This window comes from Strigops habroptila, chromosome 12 (assembly GCF_004027225.2).
Source record: "Strigops habroptila isolate Jane chromosome 12, bStrHab1.2.pri, whole genome shotgun sequence".
In the NCBI taxonomy this organism is placed as follows: Eukaryota; Metazoa; Chordata; class Aves; order Psittaciformes; family Psittacidae; genus Strigops; species Strigops habroptila.
This window is the reverse complement of record NC_044288.2, coordinates 7319034-7339069: the sequence shown is the minus strand read 5'-3', so window position 1 is coordinate 7339069 and position 20036 is coordinate 7319034. Positions and strand designations below refer to the sequence as shown.

Below are 20036 nucleotides of genomic sequence, written 5' to 3'. Positions count from 1 at the left end.
ATACAGCAGGGATCAAAATTTGTCATTATTTTCTTGGACTGAAAAAGACTAACTTATCTATTAGCCTTAATGTCTACCTGGCAGCAATTTCTGTCCATCCTGTGAAAGGTACTGTTATTTTACTCCTCATCCATGATTCCTAGGTTTTTGTAGAATATGATTAAAACCTTTCCATTGCCTGAATGTTAAAGTTCCTGCTGGGATTGGGGAATATATTTAAACTTGGGATCAGTGTGTCTTGCTCTGTGATCTTAGGGAGGTTTGCTGCTTATCAGGGCCTTACCGTGGGACATAGTGGAAAGACTGCCAAAGGTTGTCTGTCCCTCAGACATTTATCCTCTGCTGCTGTTCCATATTGGCGTGAACAATAGTACCAGTCCAGCACCTGAGTAGTATCAAGAATGATTATATGGCTCTGGGAGAAGTGGTCATGGAGCCCAGGTGGTTTTCTTAATCCTAGCAGTGAAGAGGTAGAAGGGGTGGGCCGGTCCTGCGTGTCAATCATTGTTTGCGCAGCTAGTTTCAACGACAGGGGTTTTGGGAACCTCTTTGGGGATTGAGGACTGCATGGAGGAGATGGGATCCATGAAAGTATTTTTGACCAACAGGCTGTCCAGTGGGATTAGGAGAGCTGTAAGTCAGGAACAATAAGGAAGGGAGAGTATAACCAGTGGTCAAGACAGTAATTAGTTGATTGGGTTAGCAAGCTAGCAGTGTGAACGTGCGATATCTCATACTCAAGAAAACGGGGATGAAAGATGTCCACCTCAGGCATATGCACAATAAGTAAGGAACTGTCTACATCATAGCATTATGAGGAAACTTCTTATAATGTTTCTTGGAAATCAGCATGACTAGGTGTCTTTCTGAAGTGCCAGCACAGTAATGCATACAATGCAAGGAACAAACAGGAGGAATTAGTGTGCATTTGCGCAGCCACAATCTCACTGATATGATGGAGAAGTGGGGTGGCTTGTGCAACTGTAGTCTGGCAAGGGATGCATACAGGTTGTTCAAGAAGGACAGTTCAGGTATGACAGGCCAGGACAGTGAGGAGGGAGCACTGCTGTTTATGTGAGGGAGCAGATGGAATGGATGAAGCTGTAGGAACAGATGATGAGCTATTGAGAGCGTACTGGCCAGGATTAGCGAGCAGACTAATGCCGGCAACATTGTGGCAAGTATCTGCTACATACCACCTGAACAAGGACAAGCAGTAAGGACTTCAGACAACTGGAGAAAGTCTGATGTTCACAGTTCCTAGGCCTCATGAGGCCACCCTGGTACCTGCTGGAGGAACAACACAACAGGTCACAAGCACTCCTGAACTTTTCTGGAGTGTGTTGATGATGACGTCCTGATACAGCTGATCCAGGAGCCAGCAAAAGAAGGGCACTCTGCGGGACCTTGTGCTTACACACAAGGAAGAACTAGTTGTTGATATGAAGGTAAGGGGCAGCTTTGGCTGAAGTGCCTATCACATGGCAGGGTTTGGCTCAAGATCCTGAGAGGAGAGAGCAAAGCAAAAAAGCAAGATCACAAGCCTGGGCTTCAGGAGAGCGGACTTTCACCTCTTCAGATATCTGCTTGCAAGAATCTCATGGAATATGGTCCTGAAGAGAAGAGAGGTTCAGGAATGCTGTTTGAATCATGCTTAACCTGCTGCATAGCCTTCTGTGATGAGACTACTGGCTTGATGGATGAGGGGAGAGCACTGGATATTTTTTATCTTAACTTTAAATAAGGCTTTTGACACTGTCATAATGTCATCAGACCAACTGATGAAGTATGGACGGTGTGGTGAATTTAAAACTGACTGAATTGCTATGCTCAGAAGGTTGTGATTACAGTCACAAGTGGTGTATGCTAGGGGGTTAGTATTGGGTTGAGTACTATTTAACATCCTCATTAATGACCTAGATGGGACAGAGTTCATACACCTTAACAAGTTTATAGACAATACAAAACCGGAAGGAATGGCTGATACAACCATATGGTTGTGCTGTTATTCAGAGGTATATGGACAGGCTGGAGAATTGGACTGAAAAGAATCTCGTGATGTTCAGCAACGGAAAATGTAAAGTCCTGAACCTCAAGGAGGAATAACACCCTGCAGCAGTACATGATGGGGAGAGACTAGCTAGGAAGTAGCTTTGCCTGGAAGTACCTTGGGGTCCCAGTGGACAAGGAGGTGACCATGAGCTAAGAATGTATCCTTGCAACAAAGAAGGGCAGCAGTATTAGGAAGAGCGTTGTCACTATGTCAGGGGAAGTGATCCTTCCCCTGCCCTACTCGACACTGGGGGATGCCACACCTGGAGTACTGAGTCCAGTTCTGGGCTCCCCAGTATAAGAAAGACAAGGACTTATGGAGAAAGTCCAGCGAAGGGCCACAAAGATGATTAAGGGACTGGAGCATCTTTCATATGAAAGAGGCTGGGAGAGTGTTCACCCTGGAGAAGAGAAGGCTCAGGAGAGTGTGGGGAGGAAATCTTATCAATGTGTATAAATACCTGATGAGAGGAAAATGAGAAAGAGGGAGCAGTGCTGGCTGACACTTGCATGTCATGTCATGCATTCCAGCTGCTCCCTCACATAAACGGCAGTGCTCCCTCCTCACCTTCCTGGCCTGTGATACCTGAACTGTCCTTCCTTAACAACCTGTACGTATCCCTTGCCAGACTACAAGAGGCAACGGGCACAAACTAAAACCTGGGAAGTTCAACATGAACACAAAGAAAACACTAGTGTGTGGGTGTTCCCTTCCAACTTAAATGTTTCTGTGGTTCTGTGGAAGTTTTCTGCCTTTTTTTCCTGAAGTTGACAGGAGTACAGTAACAACCTATTTTTGTTCTCTTAAATCTCACTTTTCTAGAGGTGAGGTTTCATTGGCTGCATTCTAGAACTTAAGGGCTATGTTGTGTTGCATTTGAAAACCAAGGCTATTTATGTTATCCCCAGAGTTGTGGGTTTTCCTCCATTCATTTTTGAATGAGTAGTTGTCCTCACTTAGAGACTAAAATGGGTACTAGTCACGTTAAAGGCCATTGGGCAATCCAGATGAAGCTGTGGATAGTTACTGGAGTGTTTTTAAACAACATATCTTTCAAGTTGCTCATCTATAGCTCTGTAGGTAATATTTGCCTAATTTGCTGATACTACTAGAACGTCTAGGGGCATCTGTGCTCAGGGTTGTGCTGAGCTATTCATGTGAATGAAGCCAAGATATATCTTCAGATCATTGTTAATGTAAAGGGCACAGCTTGGAATTGATTCAAACTTGCATAAATATTTGAACACAAGTAGCAGTTACTAACCTTAGAATTCTTTACATGGGATAGTCCATGTGCAAGTTCATACACTCTTCCTTTTCTCTCTAGTCTTGTAACTCTAGAGATTGCAGGGTGACAGGAACTGACCAAGGTCTTGGCCAGTGTTGGGAAGATTGTCTGGTATACCTTTTCCTAGTATTGTTAGTTTAGCAAATGCCTTGAGCATTAGGGGGAGAGGCCACTCAAATCTTGGTGTGGAATATATATACATGGTTAGCCTAAACATCTTAAAACCCCATTTGCTGAGTGAACAGCCAGTTTTTTGCTACTTGGTTTTGTCCTAGGGAATTAATGATGATCCATGATTATACATAAAGAATGAGTGAAATTGTTAGAAAAAAGTCCTATCAGAGTATGAAAATTTCACACGAGACGGCTTTTCTACAAATGCTGTTTCTAGTGGTAGTTGCATTTGTGCTTAAAAAAGGAAAGGTGGTGGGACTCAACACTCAGTGTACTTCCACAGGTGGATTTCGCTGGCTGCTAGACCCCTACCCAGCTGCTCTCTCACTCTTTTCCCTTCTCAACAGGACGGGGGAGAAAATAAGGTGGAAAAGTTTGTGTTGAGATGAAGACAGGGAGATCACTTAGTGATTGCTGTCACAGGCAAAACAGATTCAACTTGTGAGAAAGTAATTTAATTTATTGCCAGTTAAAAATAGAGTAGGATGGTGGGGAACAAAGACAAAGCTAAAAATGCCCTACCCCCAGCCACTTCTCTTTCTTCTTTCATCCCTGACTCTTCTACCCACTCCCCCCTCGGAGTGGCAGGATGGATGGACAGTGACAGGGAGGATGGACAGTAATGAGGGTTGCGGTCAGTTCATATCATTTCACCTCTGCTGCTCCTTCCTCCTCACACTTTTCCCCTGCTCCAGTGTGGAGTCCTTCCTTCATCCTTCATCCTTCATGAACTGCTCAAGCATCAGCCCTTTCCATGGGCTGCAGTCTTTCAGGAACAGACTGTTCCAATGTGGGTCCCTAATGGGCGGGTTTCTGCCAGAAAACTTGCTCCTGCATGGGCTTCTCTCCAAGGGCTGCAGCTTCTACCAGAAGCCTGCTCCAATGTGGGCCATCCATGGGTGGCAACTTGCTTGAGGGCATCTCCTGCTGCTGCAGCGTGGGGTCCTACATGAGCTGCAGTGGATATCTGCTCCACCATGATCCTCCACAGGCTGCCGGGAAGCAACCTGCTTTCACAATGGTCTCTTCCACAGGCTGCAAGCACCTCCTCACTCTCCTCCTTCACTGACCTGGCTGTCTGCAGGGTTGTTTCAGTTCCTTTCACCAGCAGCTGCGGAACATTTTTTACCCTTTCTTATTATCACAGAGGTGCTATCAGCATCAGTTATGGGCTGAGCTTTGGCCAGCAATGGAGCTGTTGGAGCCAGGTGAACCATCTGTGTCCAGCCATGAGGCAGCTCCCAGCCTCATCTCACAAAGCCCGCTTCTGCTGCCAGCACCTTGCTGTGTAGACCCAATACGCTTGCCTTGAAGCTTATAAGTCTAATACAATACCCCTTCTAAGGCAACTGGAACTGAAGTTTGCTTTGACTCTGGTTATTGTTTGATGCACAAAATCCAGACATAGATGAAAATAGATTTTTGGTGTCTTCTGTTGTAACGGTAGCCAGGAGTCTCAGCTCTTAAGAAAGTTTGGCTGCATGTGTAAGAAATTTGGTTATGGTGGAGTAAGCATTCATCTTTGTATTCTCAGCCCGTGCTGGTATCTGGTGTCCATAAGAAGTTGAAGTCAGAGCTTTGGAAACCAGAAGCTTTCAGCCTGGAATTTGGAGATCAAGATGTAGATTTGGTGAACTGCAGGAACTGTGCCATAATTTCAGACGTGAAAGTGCGTGACTTCTGGGATGGCTTTGAGATAATATCTAGTAAGTAATACCTATGGCTGACTAGTTTAACTGAGCAGTTTGTCTTGCTACCTCCAACTCCTCCTTTTCCACCTGTTTTCTTAAAAAAATAAAAAGTAACAACAACAAAATCCAAATAGCCATTAGTGTCATCCAAAGAAGCAATTGCTCCTCAGGTGTAGCACACCCTAGAAAATACTTTATTGGTGAAGACTAGGGCAGGGCTGCCTAAGAAAACTTCATCTGTGCTACAGCGTATTGGTGTTTGGTACTTTCATGTGTCAAAAGATGATCCATTTAATGGGAAACTACTTTTTGTTTTGTTTTGTTTTTTTTTTTTTCCCTTAGTGAAATTAGTCACCAGTTACCATTACTAAGACAATAATTTGACTACCCTTACTCCTTCCAACATCAATTTTTATTGTAAACCTAAAGGGAACCTGCAGAGCTAAAACAGACTGAAGCTTTTGGTGCTAAAACTCAGACTTGCTGGAATACATCAACTAAGTAAACTTGACGTTGAATATTATTTTGCAATAGATCATCTATGAGTACAAACACAAGTGTATATGTACTATAAATAGCAATGCTGTGTGTGTATCTCATGTGATAACAGATTACTTAATGCTTGAGGAGTTCTTCAAGAAAACCTTCTGTCAAGTATGGATGTGGAAGCTAACCAGTTAAAATTCCTGAGGATACAACTGTTCAGATTAAAGAGCTTCTGAAAAGCGGTTCTCTATTTTGGATTGTATATATCTAGATCAGAGTGGGTTTGTATTTACAGATATTAGAGTTGTAATGGTTCATTGCAATGTTGCTGATTTTAGTGTTGTGTATAAAACGTTCTCTGTATTTATTGCTTGTGCACATAGCAGAAATGGTGAACTGCTGGATGACTTAATGGAATGTTTGTTCACAGCAAATGAAATGATAGGTTTGTAGACCAAGAATATTCCCTTCCCTAGTCATTTTTCAATAAAAGAGCTCTCAACTTTTGACATGCTTTCATATGATTCCAAGTACAGAGTCTTACTTCTTGTGCTGTTAAATTTCATACTGTTTCCATTATTACTCAGAAATAAATGGCCTAGAAGGAACTAATGGGCTGGTCTTTTTGTGTGTTAATGGTAATTGTGAAACTTCACAAACTCTTTACTTTTGTGCTAGGGTCATTCATGAAAATAGTAAATTCGTATGGGTCAAGTTATCTTTGAGAAATGTTATTTGTTGTTTGTCTCCAGAGAGATGATGCTCCTTTCAACAAAATTAGTTGCTGCCTTTCATTTAGACAATACAATTTCCACACTTCATATGAGAAGTGTTAATGATCTAGGTTGGAAACCTGATCACTTTCGCTAGTTTCTTTTTAAATACTTTTTATTTAGTGTTTTTTTCAGCCATGTCCAATCCTCAATTTAGAAGAGTATTATTTGCTACTAGTCCAGATATTTCACAAATTGAGTTACATGAAAACTTTGCTGATTATATATTGACACTGACTTCTCTGCTTACGTGAGTTTGAGATTTCTCAAATATGTGGCTGGTTCCCACACACTTGCATTAAGTTATTGAGGAGGTGTAAAACAGCCACTGAATTTGGAGGTGGTATTGAGATAATCCCTTAATTATTCTATATAATACTTCAGTTTTAATCTTGTGCTGTTTACTTTCAATATCTTTGGGTTCTAGGTGGACTTCTAGCAGGTCTAACATTTTGTTTTGAGCCTTCTTAGACCTGCTTTTCTTTGCTAATGAGATGTTTTCTGGGCTTTGTCCAATTTTGTGTAATTTGTCAGGTCCGTTTGTTTTCTTCCATATAGCTCTTTACTCTGTCCTTTCTGAATAAACTTCCTTCAAGTTTCTTCTCCTTGTTTGGAACAAAGATCCTTGATGAGTTCAAAATCTTGACTACAGAAAGTTCTGAAACAGCTTTAAATTCAAGTCCTTGAGTTTTTCAGTTCACTTGTCTATCTAAAATCCATAGCTCATCAAAATTTGTTTTGTTTAAATCAGTCACTTTGGTTTGCATACCTGCAGTTCTTAATTCCTTTTAAGTTCAATAAAATAATATTTTTATATTGCAAACTAAGGCTGTCTTCTGTAGCCTGTTGATGTATAACACAGATGTGAGTCACAGGTCTCCAAGTCCTAGTTTCTTAGATATGCTTTCTCTTTTGGTGCTGTCAGCAGCTCTGCTAGGTCTAGGTAAGATCAGTTGCTTTTTGTTTGGCTGGCAATCCTTGGTAAAGTAGTGAAAGATATTACTTTCTGGGGAAGAGGGGATTGAAGGTGTCAGACTGCAGTCAGTACACCCCATTTTCCAACTGATGGCTTCATGTAGAGTTGTGAAGAATCTGGTAAAGAGTGAACTTTGTTTCTCTCAGAGTGTTATGCCAAGTCTTCTAAGCTGTTCCATGTACCAATTCCACAGACACTCTCTTAGCCATTATAACATCTGAGGCAAAACAGCAGTTGATGTGCTCAGTGCTGTCATATTGTACATCCACTGTTGTGTACGTAATGTCGTCTTTCTGTGCTACCAGCTTTCTCTGTGACCAGTCAGGTCTCACATTCTACTCTTGAAGTGAAGAATAAATGTTTGAATTCGGCACCCTGCTAATTTGAGTGCCTCCAGCAAAAAAGAATTGAAAAAACTAAAGGCTGTCTTTCTTGTTAGCTGCCCGCTGTGTAGCTTTTTTTGAGTGTAGCGTACCATGATTTCTTGCTTTATATTGAGATTAGGGTTGATTTCAGGGCATGAAACAGTAACTTTAATTTTACAGAAGTGCCACTCCTCTTGAAACAAAAGATAAAACTCCTTTGGAGTTTGGTTAAAGTAGTAAGGCAGAATGCTTTGGAAAGGCTTGTTTTCAAAGCTGAATAGAAACCTATTCTAAAACTTAGCAGCTGTGCAATATCTGTTAAAATTTTACTGTAGGTAGTGATATATATATCTAATTGTTAAACTGTTGTTCAATCATACTATCGTAATGCTTGGAAGCCCAAAGAAAAATCAAGAACCATTTTGCTCTACAATGTGAGAGGTGTTGGTACAAAACACTTACAGCTTAAACAAGGCAATGGGCTATGGTAAAAAGATATTACATGAAGAAATCTTAATTTGTTTCTTGCAGAACGGCTACGGTCAGAGGATGGTCAACCAATGGTACTAAAGTTAAAGGACTGGCCTCCAGGGGAGGACTTTAGAGATATGATGCCTACAAGGTAAGAAAACGTTAGTATCAATATCTACAGAACTGCCGTAGGCAATGTAGAAGAAATACATGCCTTTGTTCTCTTTTTGCTTTCTAGGTTTGAGGACTTGATGGAAAATCTTCCTCTTCCTGAATATACCAAGAGGGATGGCAGACTTAATTTGGCTTCTAGGCTACCAAGCTACTTTGTCCGTCCTGACTTGGGTCCCAAAATGTACAATGCCTATGGTATGTGAGAATAGTTCTGTAGATGTTGATTTTTGTGTCTCTTTATTATACTTAGGGCATGTACAAGGCTGTGGCATTAATCAGAACCTAGTGCTTATTCTAGAGCACACTGTCTTTTTTTTAATTGGTCCTGAGATCGATTGCTCTGCTAGTCCTCCCTCTGTCAGATGTGCCCTTTTTTGCTTTGTGGTTTCTAATAGATGTACATATGATAAGTTTGTAAACAATTATTATTTAATATAGCTGATAAGTGTAATACCAGTACAGGATTCAAGGAGAAATTAATATCTTTTGACATCAATTGATACATTTAAAATGAAAATTAGCTGAATTCTGGGCACTTCGATCTGTGTGTTCACTTTTCTGACCAGGGCTGTAATTTTCTTAATCCATGTCTAACAACACAGGCCACAGACAGCATGCAAGACAAAACTCTCACCATGTTCAGTTACCTGTGTTGGATAGTTTTGTCTTCTTAAGACTATAATTAAGTAGTAAGTAAGTAGCATACAAATGGAGGAAGCTTTTGTCTGAACACATACCCTGCGTGTGACTGTGGAGCATTAAACTTTCAACTGATAGTTAATGTAGCAGAACGTGGAGGATATATGAACAATTAATGCATGCTGAATCAACTTGAATTATTTCTGTTCTGAATGTACAGTCTTTGAGGTCACAGTCAAAAGCAGGTTTTGGAGACTTTTAAAACAAATGATTGTTAAAGTTCCAGGAGATTGATTTGGAAGAACGTAACTTTTGGAACTTTAGGGTAAGATAAATAACATTTAAAGTAGTTGCTGTTTGTATGTACTGAAAAACATCAAGTGATAAGGAAAGAGTTGCAGCCATCTTGCAAGGCAGTTATGTGGTAGCAAATTTACCTTAATGTAACTTAAGTAGTTCTCTTAGAATATTGATGAGGCAGGGTTGCAGGGTTTTGTAAGGTTTTGCATTCCAATTTTTGATATATCTACACTAACAACTCACCTCAGCTTGTTAAAGATGTTGCAGTTCTGAGGAAGCTTTTGTGGGGTTATTTTCAGGCGGGTTTAGCAGTATGACATCATAAAAGTTAAAAAAAATAGGGGGTTGTGAACTTAGGCAAATTTTGCTTATTCAGTATTTAACGGTGTTTAATGTTTTGGTTTATGTATTACTTGACATGTAAGTTGAGTGAAGAAGGCTGTACACCAACTAGGTTATAATGTAATTGAGCAATATATAAGAGTGTGGCAAGAAGCAAGGTATCAGTCACGGCTAACTTGGCTGTGTATTGCTAATTGCTAGCAATGGAAGGAGTAGTTGCATTTTGTTGAATTTTTTGCATAGAATGTAACCCTCTACTACGTGATCCTTCTTAGATGTATAGGTCTTGGTCCAGAGAGAAAAAGTATTATGCTTTGTTTACTTTCAAGTTAAAAGAAAAACTTACCTAGGTCTGTCTTCAAAAACAGTTTTGTATCATTTTGCTCTTAGCTGCTTTACAGAGAAAATAAAGGGTGGACCTAGACATGAAAACAGCAATTCTATCTGTGGTGAATAAGAGTAACTTTTCTAGCATATTAGGTGTATTTTGGTTGTAATTATATAGCTTTGTTTTCTGAGTATGGGATGGAAAAAAGTTCTCAATAGTGAGGTAGTGTCTTTCATGTGCTTAGCATTTTAAAGCAATAAGATATAAAAATTGTGGCTGAAGCTTGCTTCTTAAAGTGATATTCAGTTACCTAAACAAAAGGACTGTTTACAGAAGTTAACTGTGAAGAAATTTTATTCCCTTCAACAGGCTTTGTGTGAAAGGACCCTTAAATATTGACCAATTTTTATATGTAAATACCTGAACTGTTCAACATAAGACTGATGTTGTGTTTGTATTTCCCAGCATACTCTGTGTGAGTTAGACCACTAGTAAATAATTAAGGAATGACACTTCTTCAATTACATCCTGCTGCATCTGGCAAAGCATATTTTTGAGGTGGAGGTTGTAAGGATCATTACTTGAGGTCAATAATTAACCTATCTTTTGTGAATTTGTCTGGCCTGTTTTTTCAACCCATATATTACATTTATCCATGTTTGTATTTCAGCTGTGCTTTCTTAAAGTTCACGTTTAGACAGACTGGCTAAATTAGCTACTGTTTCTTGTTGGTTATGGTGGGTACTGTACAGTGAGTTGAGTTCCTGTCCCCAGAAGCATGTATTTTACGTAGAAAAGAGATAACCACAGTGGTGATCCTAAAACAAAACCAGAAGTCTTGTGGTCGTAATTACATTCACATTTGTTGATACAAAGATTTTTTCTATTTTAATTTTTTTCCCCATGTTACATGCTAGAGGAGAGGGTAAAGTAAAAAGAGAGAGAGAGGTATTAAAGGGTCAGAGGAGGAGAGCAGAATGGGTTAGATGAGAAGGTGAAAGAATTAAGTAGTAAACATTTGAAATCTTTGTCGGTTGTTTATAACCACTTGAGAGGTGTAAGATCATTCCATGTATAAAGGTATAAGCATTTAAGAGTCTGCAGGTGTTTTTCCATAGTTGTAATCTGAATTGTTAATGATGAATTGGACAATAAGTGCTGAGAATTCAACTGATCATATGGATTTTATAGCTGAGTATGAGAAAATAAACTGCTGGAGGCTTATACTTCCAGCAGTCCAGTGACTTGCTGCATGCAGCATGATGCTAATGCCACTTAAAGCAGTTGGGGTTTGTCTTGTACTTCCAAGCAAAGGAAAACAGTGCCAAAGAATGCCTACTAACTTTGTATTATGAAAGCTATGAGTCGCTACTACAAATTGTATAAATGACCCTCAGAGAGACAAAATTGTAAACTACAAGTTCAGGCTTTGTTTTCAAAATGCTTGTTTTCTTATGGCTTGGGTGAACTATATTTTCTACTTCTGTTTCCTGCAAAATAAAAATACTAGTTATCAGTAAACTTCTTACTTAAGCCACACATGACATGAAAATAACTACTTTGGGTGCCCTTTGACATTGGTTTCTGCTCTCGTTGCTGTCTAAAGTTAGCATTCGAGGAAGATATTAAAGCCAGGTTATATTTCTATAAGAGCTTAAATAGAATTTGATTTTATTTCACACTCTATTATAGGCTTAATTACTGCAGAAGACAGACGAGTTGGTACCACAAACCTGCACTTGGATGTGTCTGATGCTGTTAATGTCATGGTGTACGTTGGGATTCCCATTGGGGAAGGGACCCATGATGATGGTAATATTTGAGGAAAGCTGTTTTTTGTCTGTTAAAAATCAGTTGTGTGTGTGAGAAAGCAGACTGTACCTTTTATTGTTTAAGTTTGTCATATCTGTGATATAGAGTACAAATATACAAGGCAGTTTGCTATGACCGCAGCACATATTTAAAGGTGCAGTAATGCTTCACTGCTTTCCAACTGTGGACACAGCAGAGTTTTGCTAGAAATTAGGTATCTCCCTGAAGAAAGGAGGGAGATTCTGGTATTTGAATAATTGCAGTTAGTTCAGTTTGAATTCATGACTAAGTTTTGTGATTAGCTGTCAATTGAAACATTTCCTGAATTTTGTTAAGAAAAAGCTTGATGTGCTTAGAAAGGGCACCATATGGTGCCACAGTTGCAGTAGCAGTGTGACTGGATTTAGTGGCTCAAAATATTCCTTCCTCTTCTGTATGTCAGAAATCAGAAGCTTTGTAAGCATATCGCTTTTATGTGGATTCCCCTTTCAGAGGTTCTGAAAACAATTGATGAGGGAGATGCTGACGATGTAACAAAGCAGCGAATCCATGAAGGAAGAGAGAAACCTGGAGCATTGTGGCATATCTATGCTGCCAAGGATGCTGAAAAGATACGGGAACTTCTCCGGAAGGTATATCGATTACAAAGGAGGCTTGAGCTGACAGGATACCTTGACTAGCTTGCTTATAACAGCTGAATAATACAAATTGCTATCAATGTCAAATGCATAGCTATTCTAATGCTGTCTTTGAGGACATTAATAGTTATTACATTCCCAAGTTCTCAGCCTGGTCTACAATCTTCATACTAATGCACATGTTGCTAGTTAAGACCTAAATGAACTTAAGGAAATTAGTGTCCTATCTTGAAAAAGTTTGTTTGTTATGTTTTTTGGTACAGAGCTTTTTGTGAGCCAGCAATATCAAGGTGCTGTGTCATGGTTTCCCTCCCACCCCCACCCCATATCTTGGCCCTAGGTTGGAGAAGAACAAGGCCAAGAAAACCCCCCAGATCATGACCCCATTCATGACCAAAGTTGGTACTTGGACCAGACCTTACGTAAGCGACTCTATGATGAGTATGGTGTACAAGGCTGGGCAATAGTGCAGTTCCTCGGAGATGCTGTATTCATTCCTGCAGGTGCCCCCCATCAGGTCAGTATGCCAGCTTTAGGACATTTGACAAATAGAATTTAATTTGAGGCACAGCAGACCTGTGACTTAAAAATAACTGTTAGATAATATAGCTGACTTAGGTTCCTTTTTCTGTGTATGCAGTTCTTACAGGAACAATTTAATTGGATTTTACTAATTATATTAGTAAAAATTCTTTAAATACCTGAGTTATGTGTACAGTATTGTGATGGAATTAAAAAAAAACAAAGTAGGGTGAATGGTGGGAAAACATTTCTGTGTAGTGAAACTTCAGCCAAGGCAACAGAATTCCAAAAAGTGTGGAGAACAATAGAGAACTTGTTTTAGGGAACACTGGTGTATGTGGGACAATAGGGACCATGTGAGAGATGTCATGTATTTTGTTCTGGTTTTACTATTCAACACAATTCTGTGTGAGACCAAATGGGCTTCAGTTCCTGTTTCTGCTAAGTAAATGTGGAAAAATCTAACTATGTGGTAGTGGGGTTTGGGGTTTGGTTGGTTGGGGGGGGGGAAGGAGGGGTTTGTATGGTTCGTTTAATCGTGATGTATCGATCATGTGATCTGGATATTTTTTTAGGTCCATAATTTGTACAGCTGCATTAAAGTGGCAGAAGATTTTGTATCTCCAGAACATGTGAAGCACTGCTTCCGTCTGACCCAGGAGTTCAGGCACCTGTCTAATACTCATACCAACCATGAGGATAAACTGCAGGTAACCATTTTATGACAGTGTAGCTAAACACATCCTGTGTTCTGCCAGCTTTATTCAGTACTAGAAACGTGTTATATGGTATAGTGGTATAAGAAAAAGTAGCAACTTTCCATAACTTCAGAGGTTCTCACTCGATAAGTACTTAAAAACTAATTAATGTACCGATGTCTACAGTATTACATAAACAAAATTGAGTAAAGCTTTTGGATTTTCAGAGAACTTTCCCCCTGTTGGACTAGGGCATGTGTCAGCATGAGCAAGTTTTTAAATGGCAGATCCTGAATGACTGTGAAATGTGCTTATTTTGAAGAGAGATGTTTATTTGACCTGGTATGTTTCTCTCTATTGCCTAAAGAAAAACTGCTCTGAAAGCAAAGGTTTGCTTATTTAAATTATGGATATGGTTTAGTGGTGGACTTGGCAGTGTTAGGTTTCTGGTTGAATTCGATGATCATAAAGGTCTTTTCCAACATAATTGATTCTGTGATTAGTCCCAAATGGGAAAACTAAACGTGTTTTGGTTTGAAGAAGTGCGACTGCTTAAACAAATAATTATGCACAGAACATATTACGCACTGAAGCAGTACATTGTGTGTAAGACAGTAAGCTCTACAGAGAGAAGACCATAGCAGACCTTTTTGTATTTTGCCTGTGTATGCTTCTGAAGAATTAGTATCTGTTTAGTTTGCAAATTTTGGTGTCAGCATTTTTCGTGTATTGGTAATCTCATGCGTGTAAAATGAAGGACAGTGGAGATCTGCAGAATGGCTGTTCTTGCAAAAGTGAGTACTCAGTATACAGCAATTCTCCAGTGTGTCACCCAAGAATGTCAGAACTTAATCATGTTAATTCTTCCAAACAATTCAATGAAAAAATGCTATAAATTTCTATATGGATTTGCACAGGATTTTAAAGGAAAGCAGAAGTAGGATCAACTCTCATTGTGGGGATCCAGCTTCTAACACTGTACCTCTTCAGCTGTAGTGATGTAAATGTGGAAGCGTTTCTGTAAATGGAAAGGTTGCAAATGAATAATGCTTATTGTTTTTAAAAAAAAAAAAAAAAAAAGTAACTGCTGGCAAAGTGGGACTCGGTACTCCTGTGAACAGGGATACTGGTTGTGGTTGTGCCTCACCCAAACTTTATGGCTTTTCTTTGTCATTTTTCATTTATATTTTAATAATACTTTTATACACATCTGTCTCTGTATTTATATAAATATATTTTAAAAATCCACAGAAACAATAACTGTCACATAAATGATAGAAAAGACTGAGACCATATGTACATCAGGAAAAACTGATGGTGCTTGGCAGTTGGTTGAGCAAATGCAATGAAGCTGCTCACTTGGGCGTGAAGCTGTTCTGTTCAGTACCAAGAAACTGAATTCAATTTCTGAAAAGTGAGAAACAAGATAGAGCTGTGATTGTTCAATAATGAAGCGTGGAACAGGTTGCTGGGAGTACTAGAGATTTTTCATCTCTGATCTTGTCTTTCTGAACGATGCACAGATGACAAACATTTCTAGCCTCCATACAAAGACAACGGAATGATTTGTTGCATCATCTTAATTTACATAGGGTTAAACCATATTGTTTTCTTGCTCCTTTGGGGTTTGATTCACGTGAATCTGAGTGACTCGGATCACAAGGACTTTAAAAATAAACTCTTATGTGTGACTTCATAGTGTACTTCCTCCTTGCTCTCATAAAAGAGAGACTTTACTTGAAAATCACATGAGTAAATGTATGTGGCAGAATAACCAGAAAATGAGTTAATATCAGTGCATTTGTGTAAAATATTTGTTGTCTGTGACAGTTAAAATTTGTGCTGTTAATATCCTGAACCAGTGATAGTATATACTTTGAGTATTCTTGCTAACTCTTACGGATTCAGCTGTCCGAGTTGATTGTGTGGGTATATGAGGCTCTCCTTGTTACTCTGTAGAAATGGATTTTATTTTTTTTTTCCTGTTACAGGTGAAGAACATTATCTACCATGCAGTGAAAGATGCTGTTGGCACACTGAAAGCTCATGAATCCAAACTAGCTAGATCGTAGGAATTTCTAATTCCAAATGCCCTGTGAACTAAGCCTTTTGCTCACAGTACATACAGGGACTGCACATGACTGCCTCCACAGGAGCAGGGGCTTCTCACCAAGAGCTGGTGTGGTCAGAATTACACACACTCTTCAGCCACTGTTTTCTACGCTGCCTCAACACTGAAGGTCTAATGGAAAGTTGCACTAATACATGCAGAATTCCAGATTCTAATGAAAGGTGCCATGTCCCTTTCCTGTGGCCTTTTGCAAATTGGAAGAACATGGAAACCACTTGGTGTTCCTGCATATTATGATTAGAAATGGTATAAAGAGTGTGGATGGTTTTTTTCCTCATGCCTAGTTAGACTCCACAAAGTTAGAAGGAATGTGCTGGAGGTGGGTTGTCCTACTGCAGACTTAGTTGATAACTGCTGAAGGAGTGTGACCAACAGTAGCCCAACTGCAGAAATTTAAGCAAACTTCCCATGTGAGATACAGGCCAAGGAAAATAATAAAACTATTCTCTGCACTCCCCTTCTTGTAGTCGTTTCTCTATACACTGTAGAGTTGCAGAAATAAAGGGAGAACCCACTTTTTTTCCCCATGAGACTCCAGAAATAAGAGAATTGTGTATTTAGTGAAAAACTAGGTTTGTAGTGAAACAGTTAATATTTCATGAAAGTAGATATTTTTAGTATTTTTAAAGTACCACAACTGTTCCTGGATTTTTAAGGAAAGGCGCATTACATTTAGTCTTCCTTACAATAAAATCAAGAACTGATTTTTAGAAAGCAGTCCAAAATAGCACAAAACCAGCCAAAGGAGAGTGGGTAGAAATTGACACCCTACCTCCCTTGCCCATATTCCTCACCCATCTTCCCCCCTCTCCCTATGCCACCTTGCTTCCTCAGAATGAGAAGTAAAAAGGAGTATAAACTCTGTTCTCATGTGGAGATGTTGTACATCTCTCCCTGCACTGGTGACTGCAGGCAATAGTTCACCCAATACCAGTGCTAATTGAAAACATCTATCCTTTCCAAAGTGAAGGAGAAGTTAACTTTCAGTGTCAACTTTGTCCAGAACTATTTTAAGTAAAATGTTCCTGCTTGATAGAACTGTATTCAGAATTTACTAATGTCAGCATTGATGCAATGGATTTCATTGTCCGGGTACACGGGGAAATGTATCTACCTTATATCCAGCTGTACTGTAGTGCCACCCGCAGGCCTGTTAATATGTTCACGGTTATTTCATTTTTTAAAAAATAAAGTCATTTACTGTAACAGCCTGAGCAGTTTCTTTCAGACTTGTACCCTCATCTTCCTGCTTTGAGTTTGTGTCAGTCTCTGCTAGTGTCAGCTGTCTGTTAACTTCTTGCCCCATGTGTGACCAGAAGGCTTGGGTGTTCTACGCCTGGTGGCCCACATACATGCTGGGAGCATACCAAGGTACTTACCTGTGAATTTTGGTTCTCTGAGACAGTTTGGGTGGAGGATCTATCTTGTCATCTCTTGTGCTGTGCTCCGCACCTCTCACTATCTTCCTAACAGGTTGGGTTTCAGAGCTGTCCTGTCTACTGGAGATACAGATGGGGTGGTAAAGGTTCCCTGGTTTCTGACCTTGGAGTTGTGAGGGCAGCAGCAGTTCTGGTCACTGACGTGGCATGCTGGCAGCTTCTTGGGTTGGTTACTGGGTGCAAGTAGCTCACGCCCAGACTTTTGCTGCTTTCATACCCTTGCAGCTGTCCTGTGAATACAGGCTAATTCAGGCTGCTACTCATGAAAAGGGTTATCCCAGACCCATGAACCATTCAACTTCACTGTATTCCTATTGTGCAGCATTTCTTGTGCAGTTCTGTTGCACTCTGCATACAACCCATTCTGAATGGCTAATTACAGCTGAGATTATTTGTGTGTGTATATTTCAGCAATTAGAATTTGGTAAAGATAAAAAAGACAAAGACCTGGCTATGTGTGATGCAATAGTTTCAGTAATTTCCACTGCAGTGGTTTACACTGAGTTCTGCATCTCATGCTGAACCTTTGTTTGTTTGAGCCTATCAAACATTGTTTCTGTCTCTTGAGTTTCCTCTTTTATTAATCAGAATAGAATCAACCTAAAGCAATATTCATCCAAAATCAGAGGAATGATTTGCACAAAAATTACAGACTAAAGAAGTATGTAGCAATCCAGATTTTAGACCAGATGAGGACAGGAAGAATCTGTAAACTGATCTGGCAAATGACTTCTAACTTACATTTTAAAACTTTCATTCTTTATCTGGATTGTATGCATCAGGAGACAGAGACTACCACAAATTAACTTTTTTTGATATTGATAAAAATGTAACAGTCTGCAAGGGTTAATTTTACAACACTTAAATCTCTTATCTGTTTGTAAACTATACTGAGGCAACTGAACCAGGCAACATAAATATGAGAAAAATTAATACATCAAAGGCTGTGATCCATTTGTTGTTCCTCTGAAAGATTGTGAGACAGCCTGTTGTAGAACCTGAGGATGTGGAGTCAGAATTGGAGCAGAGGAGTCAGATGCAAAACAGTAACTTGAATTTTGAATTTACCTGCAATACAAATAAGAAGGAAGAAGTTAACAGGCACAGATATTCTTTAAAGTTATTGCTCCTATGTACATACAACTTCCTTCTCCTTCCTCATTTCTGGTAGCCCTTTGATAACTCTCTAAGCTTCTACAGTTGAGGTATTGGTTGAGCTGTATGGCACATGCTAGTGGCTTATCATGCATCTTGTAAGCATTGCTTTGGTGGAAAAGCACTGAGACTACACAGAGTGTGAGTGAAGTACCTCATGGAAGCACCAGTGGACAATGCATCTTACAGGCTTTGGTTACTGGTAACTAATCTTCTGGTTGTCATCCTCAGTGTTTTCCCAAGCTTATTTCCTGCCTGCCTGAGATGCACCAGCCTGCTTGTGGCCAGTCTTTCCCAATATAACTCAGAATTTGACATCAGCCCACAGCTTCTTTTCCTCTTCATTGGTAGTGTCTTTAAGGTCCCTATTCTAAACCTTGAAAAAGAGCTGCACACTCCCACCAGGCATTTGAAAAATAGCCAGGCAGAACTCTTACTTTTCTCTCTTGTCTCCCTCATGCTTCTGCCTTACAAGAGTTTTTGTTACCTCTCTACTTTTATATAGGCTAATACAAAAATGGTAGAGTTTCAAAAGCTAGATGTAACAACATACAGCTGCTTCCCCTAGGAAGGCCCCTTCTAACTAAACAGCTTTCAATCACAAAGCACAACAGGTAAAGAAGGGAAATGTTCTCAGAAGAATTTCCAATTCTAGGGCCCTACCTCCCTCAATGTCAGTTTATATTGTCAGCTCGCACTTTTGTGTTTTCCTTACCCCGTACAGCATTTGACACTCTTCCATTACAACCTGCACCTTTAAGCTTCAGAGAGAGGGTTCCCACTGCGTTCTTCCACTTCATCTTTCTTCATGAGCTCCTTATTTATTCTGCTAAACTTGCCCAGAGGCACTTTGTGTTCTTCAGCCCTGACTAATTGCTGTTCCTCTTCATTACAACAGCATCTGCCTGAACTTCAGTTTCAGCAGGATCTCGGATCTGACGTGGCATTGTTCTAAATGTAGCTTTGCTTAAGCTGCTTTACTCAAGGAACTGTTCATTTGATTCCTGTGCCTTATTGTTTATGCCATAGTAGATTGATAGGTCTTTGGTCGCCTATTTTAATCATTTGTAGAACACAAATTTGTCATGAGTTATTTCAGCAGTAGCACATCTGCTGGAAAAATGTACAGACTTAATTTGAAAACAATCGATGAAATGTTTTCCTGGGTAGGTCTTAAGATCTTAATTACACAGCACTATACAATATTACTAATAACTTCATATAAAGAATACTGCTAATAATTCTATTTTAATTTGACCGGCAGCTGGCTTTTGTTCCGAAAATAGCCCTTCAGTACCAGTAGTACTTCCTTGTGGGAAAGTAAGTTAATGGACTAATTTCTTACTATTCTTTAAGGAAAGAAATTGAGCTGCTTATTGCTAAGTAAATTCCTAGCTTAAAATACAGTTCCTTAAAATACAGGTTGCTCTAAAGCTCAGTATGCCATGTAACAATGAGCTGCCACTTCAGATGTTCCCAAGACCACCTGCTTTTCTAATGTTGATATTCATATTCTGTTCTTAACACAGTTTATTTATAATGGACTGTAAGTCTTCCTACTGCTTCTGGGCACATTGAACA

General features: G+C 39.6%; 1 protein-coding gene across 9 annotated transcripts in view; it reads left to right on the top strand.

Annotated features, from left to right (window-relative positions):
* The window catches only part of KDM3B (lysine demethylase 3B), a 67294-nt gene extending 50227 nt beyond the window's left edge, over positions 1-17067 (top strand). For 6 of the 9 annotated variants that reach the window (XM_030504724.1, XM_030504730.1, XM_030504722.1 and 3 more), the window contains 8 exons: positions 5050-5221; positions 8338-8428; positions 8516-8646; positions 11753-11872; positions 12365-12504; positions 12851-13027; positions 13608-13742; positions 15722-17067. In XM_030504724.1, the coding sequence (XP_030360584.1) occupies positions 5050-5221; positions 8338-8428; positions 8516-8646; positions 11753-11872; positions 12365-12504; positions 12851-13027; positions 13608-13742; positions 15722-15802 (1047 nt within the window). In that variant the 3' untranslated portion in view covers positions 15803-17067. Of the gene's footprint in view, positions 1-5049; positions 5222-8337; positions 8429-8515; positions 8647-11752; positions 11873-12348; positions 12505-12773; positions 13028-13607; positions 13743-14981 lie in introns of those variants that run through there. The other 3 variants (XM_030504723.1, XR_003994192.1, XM_030504728.1) reach the window with 3 other exon arrangements.
* Positions 17068-20036: the final 2969 nt, after the last annotated feature.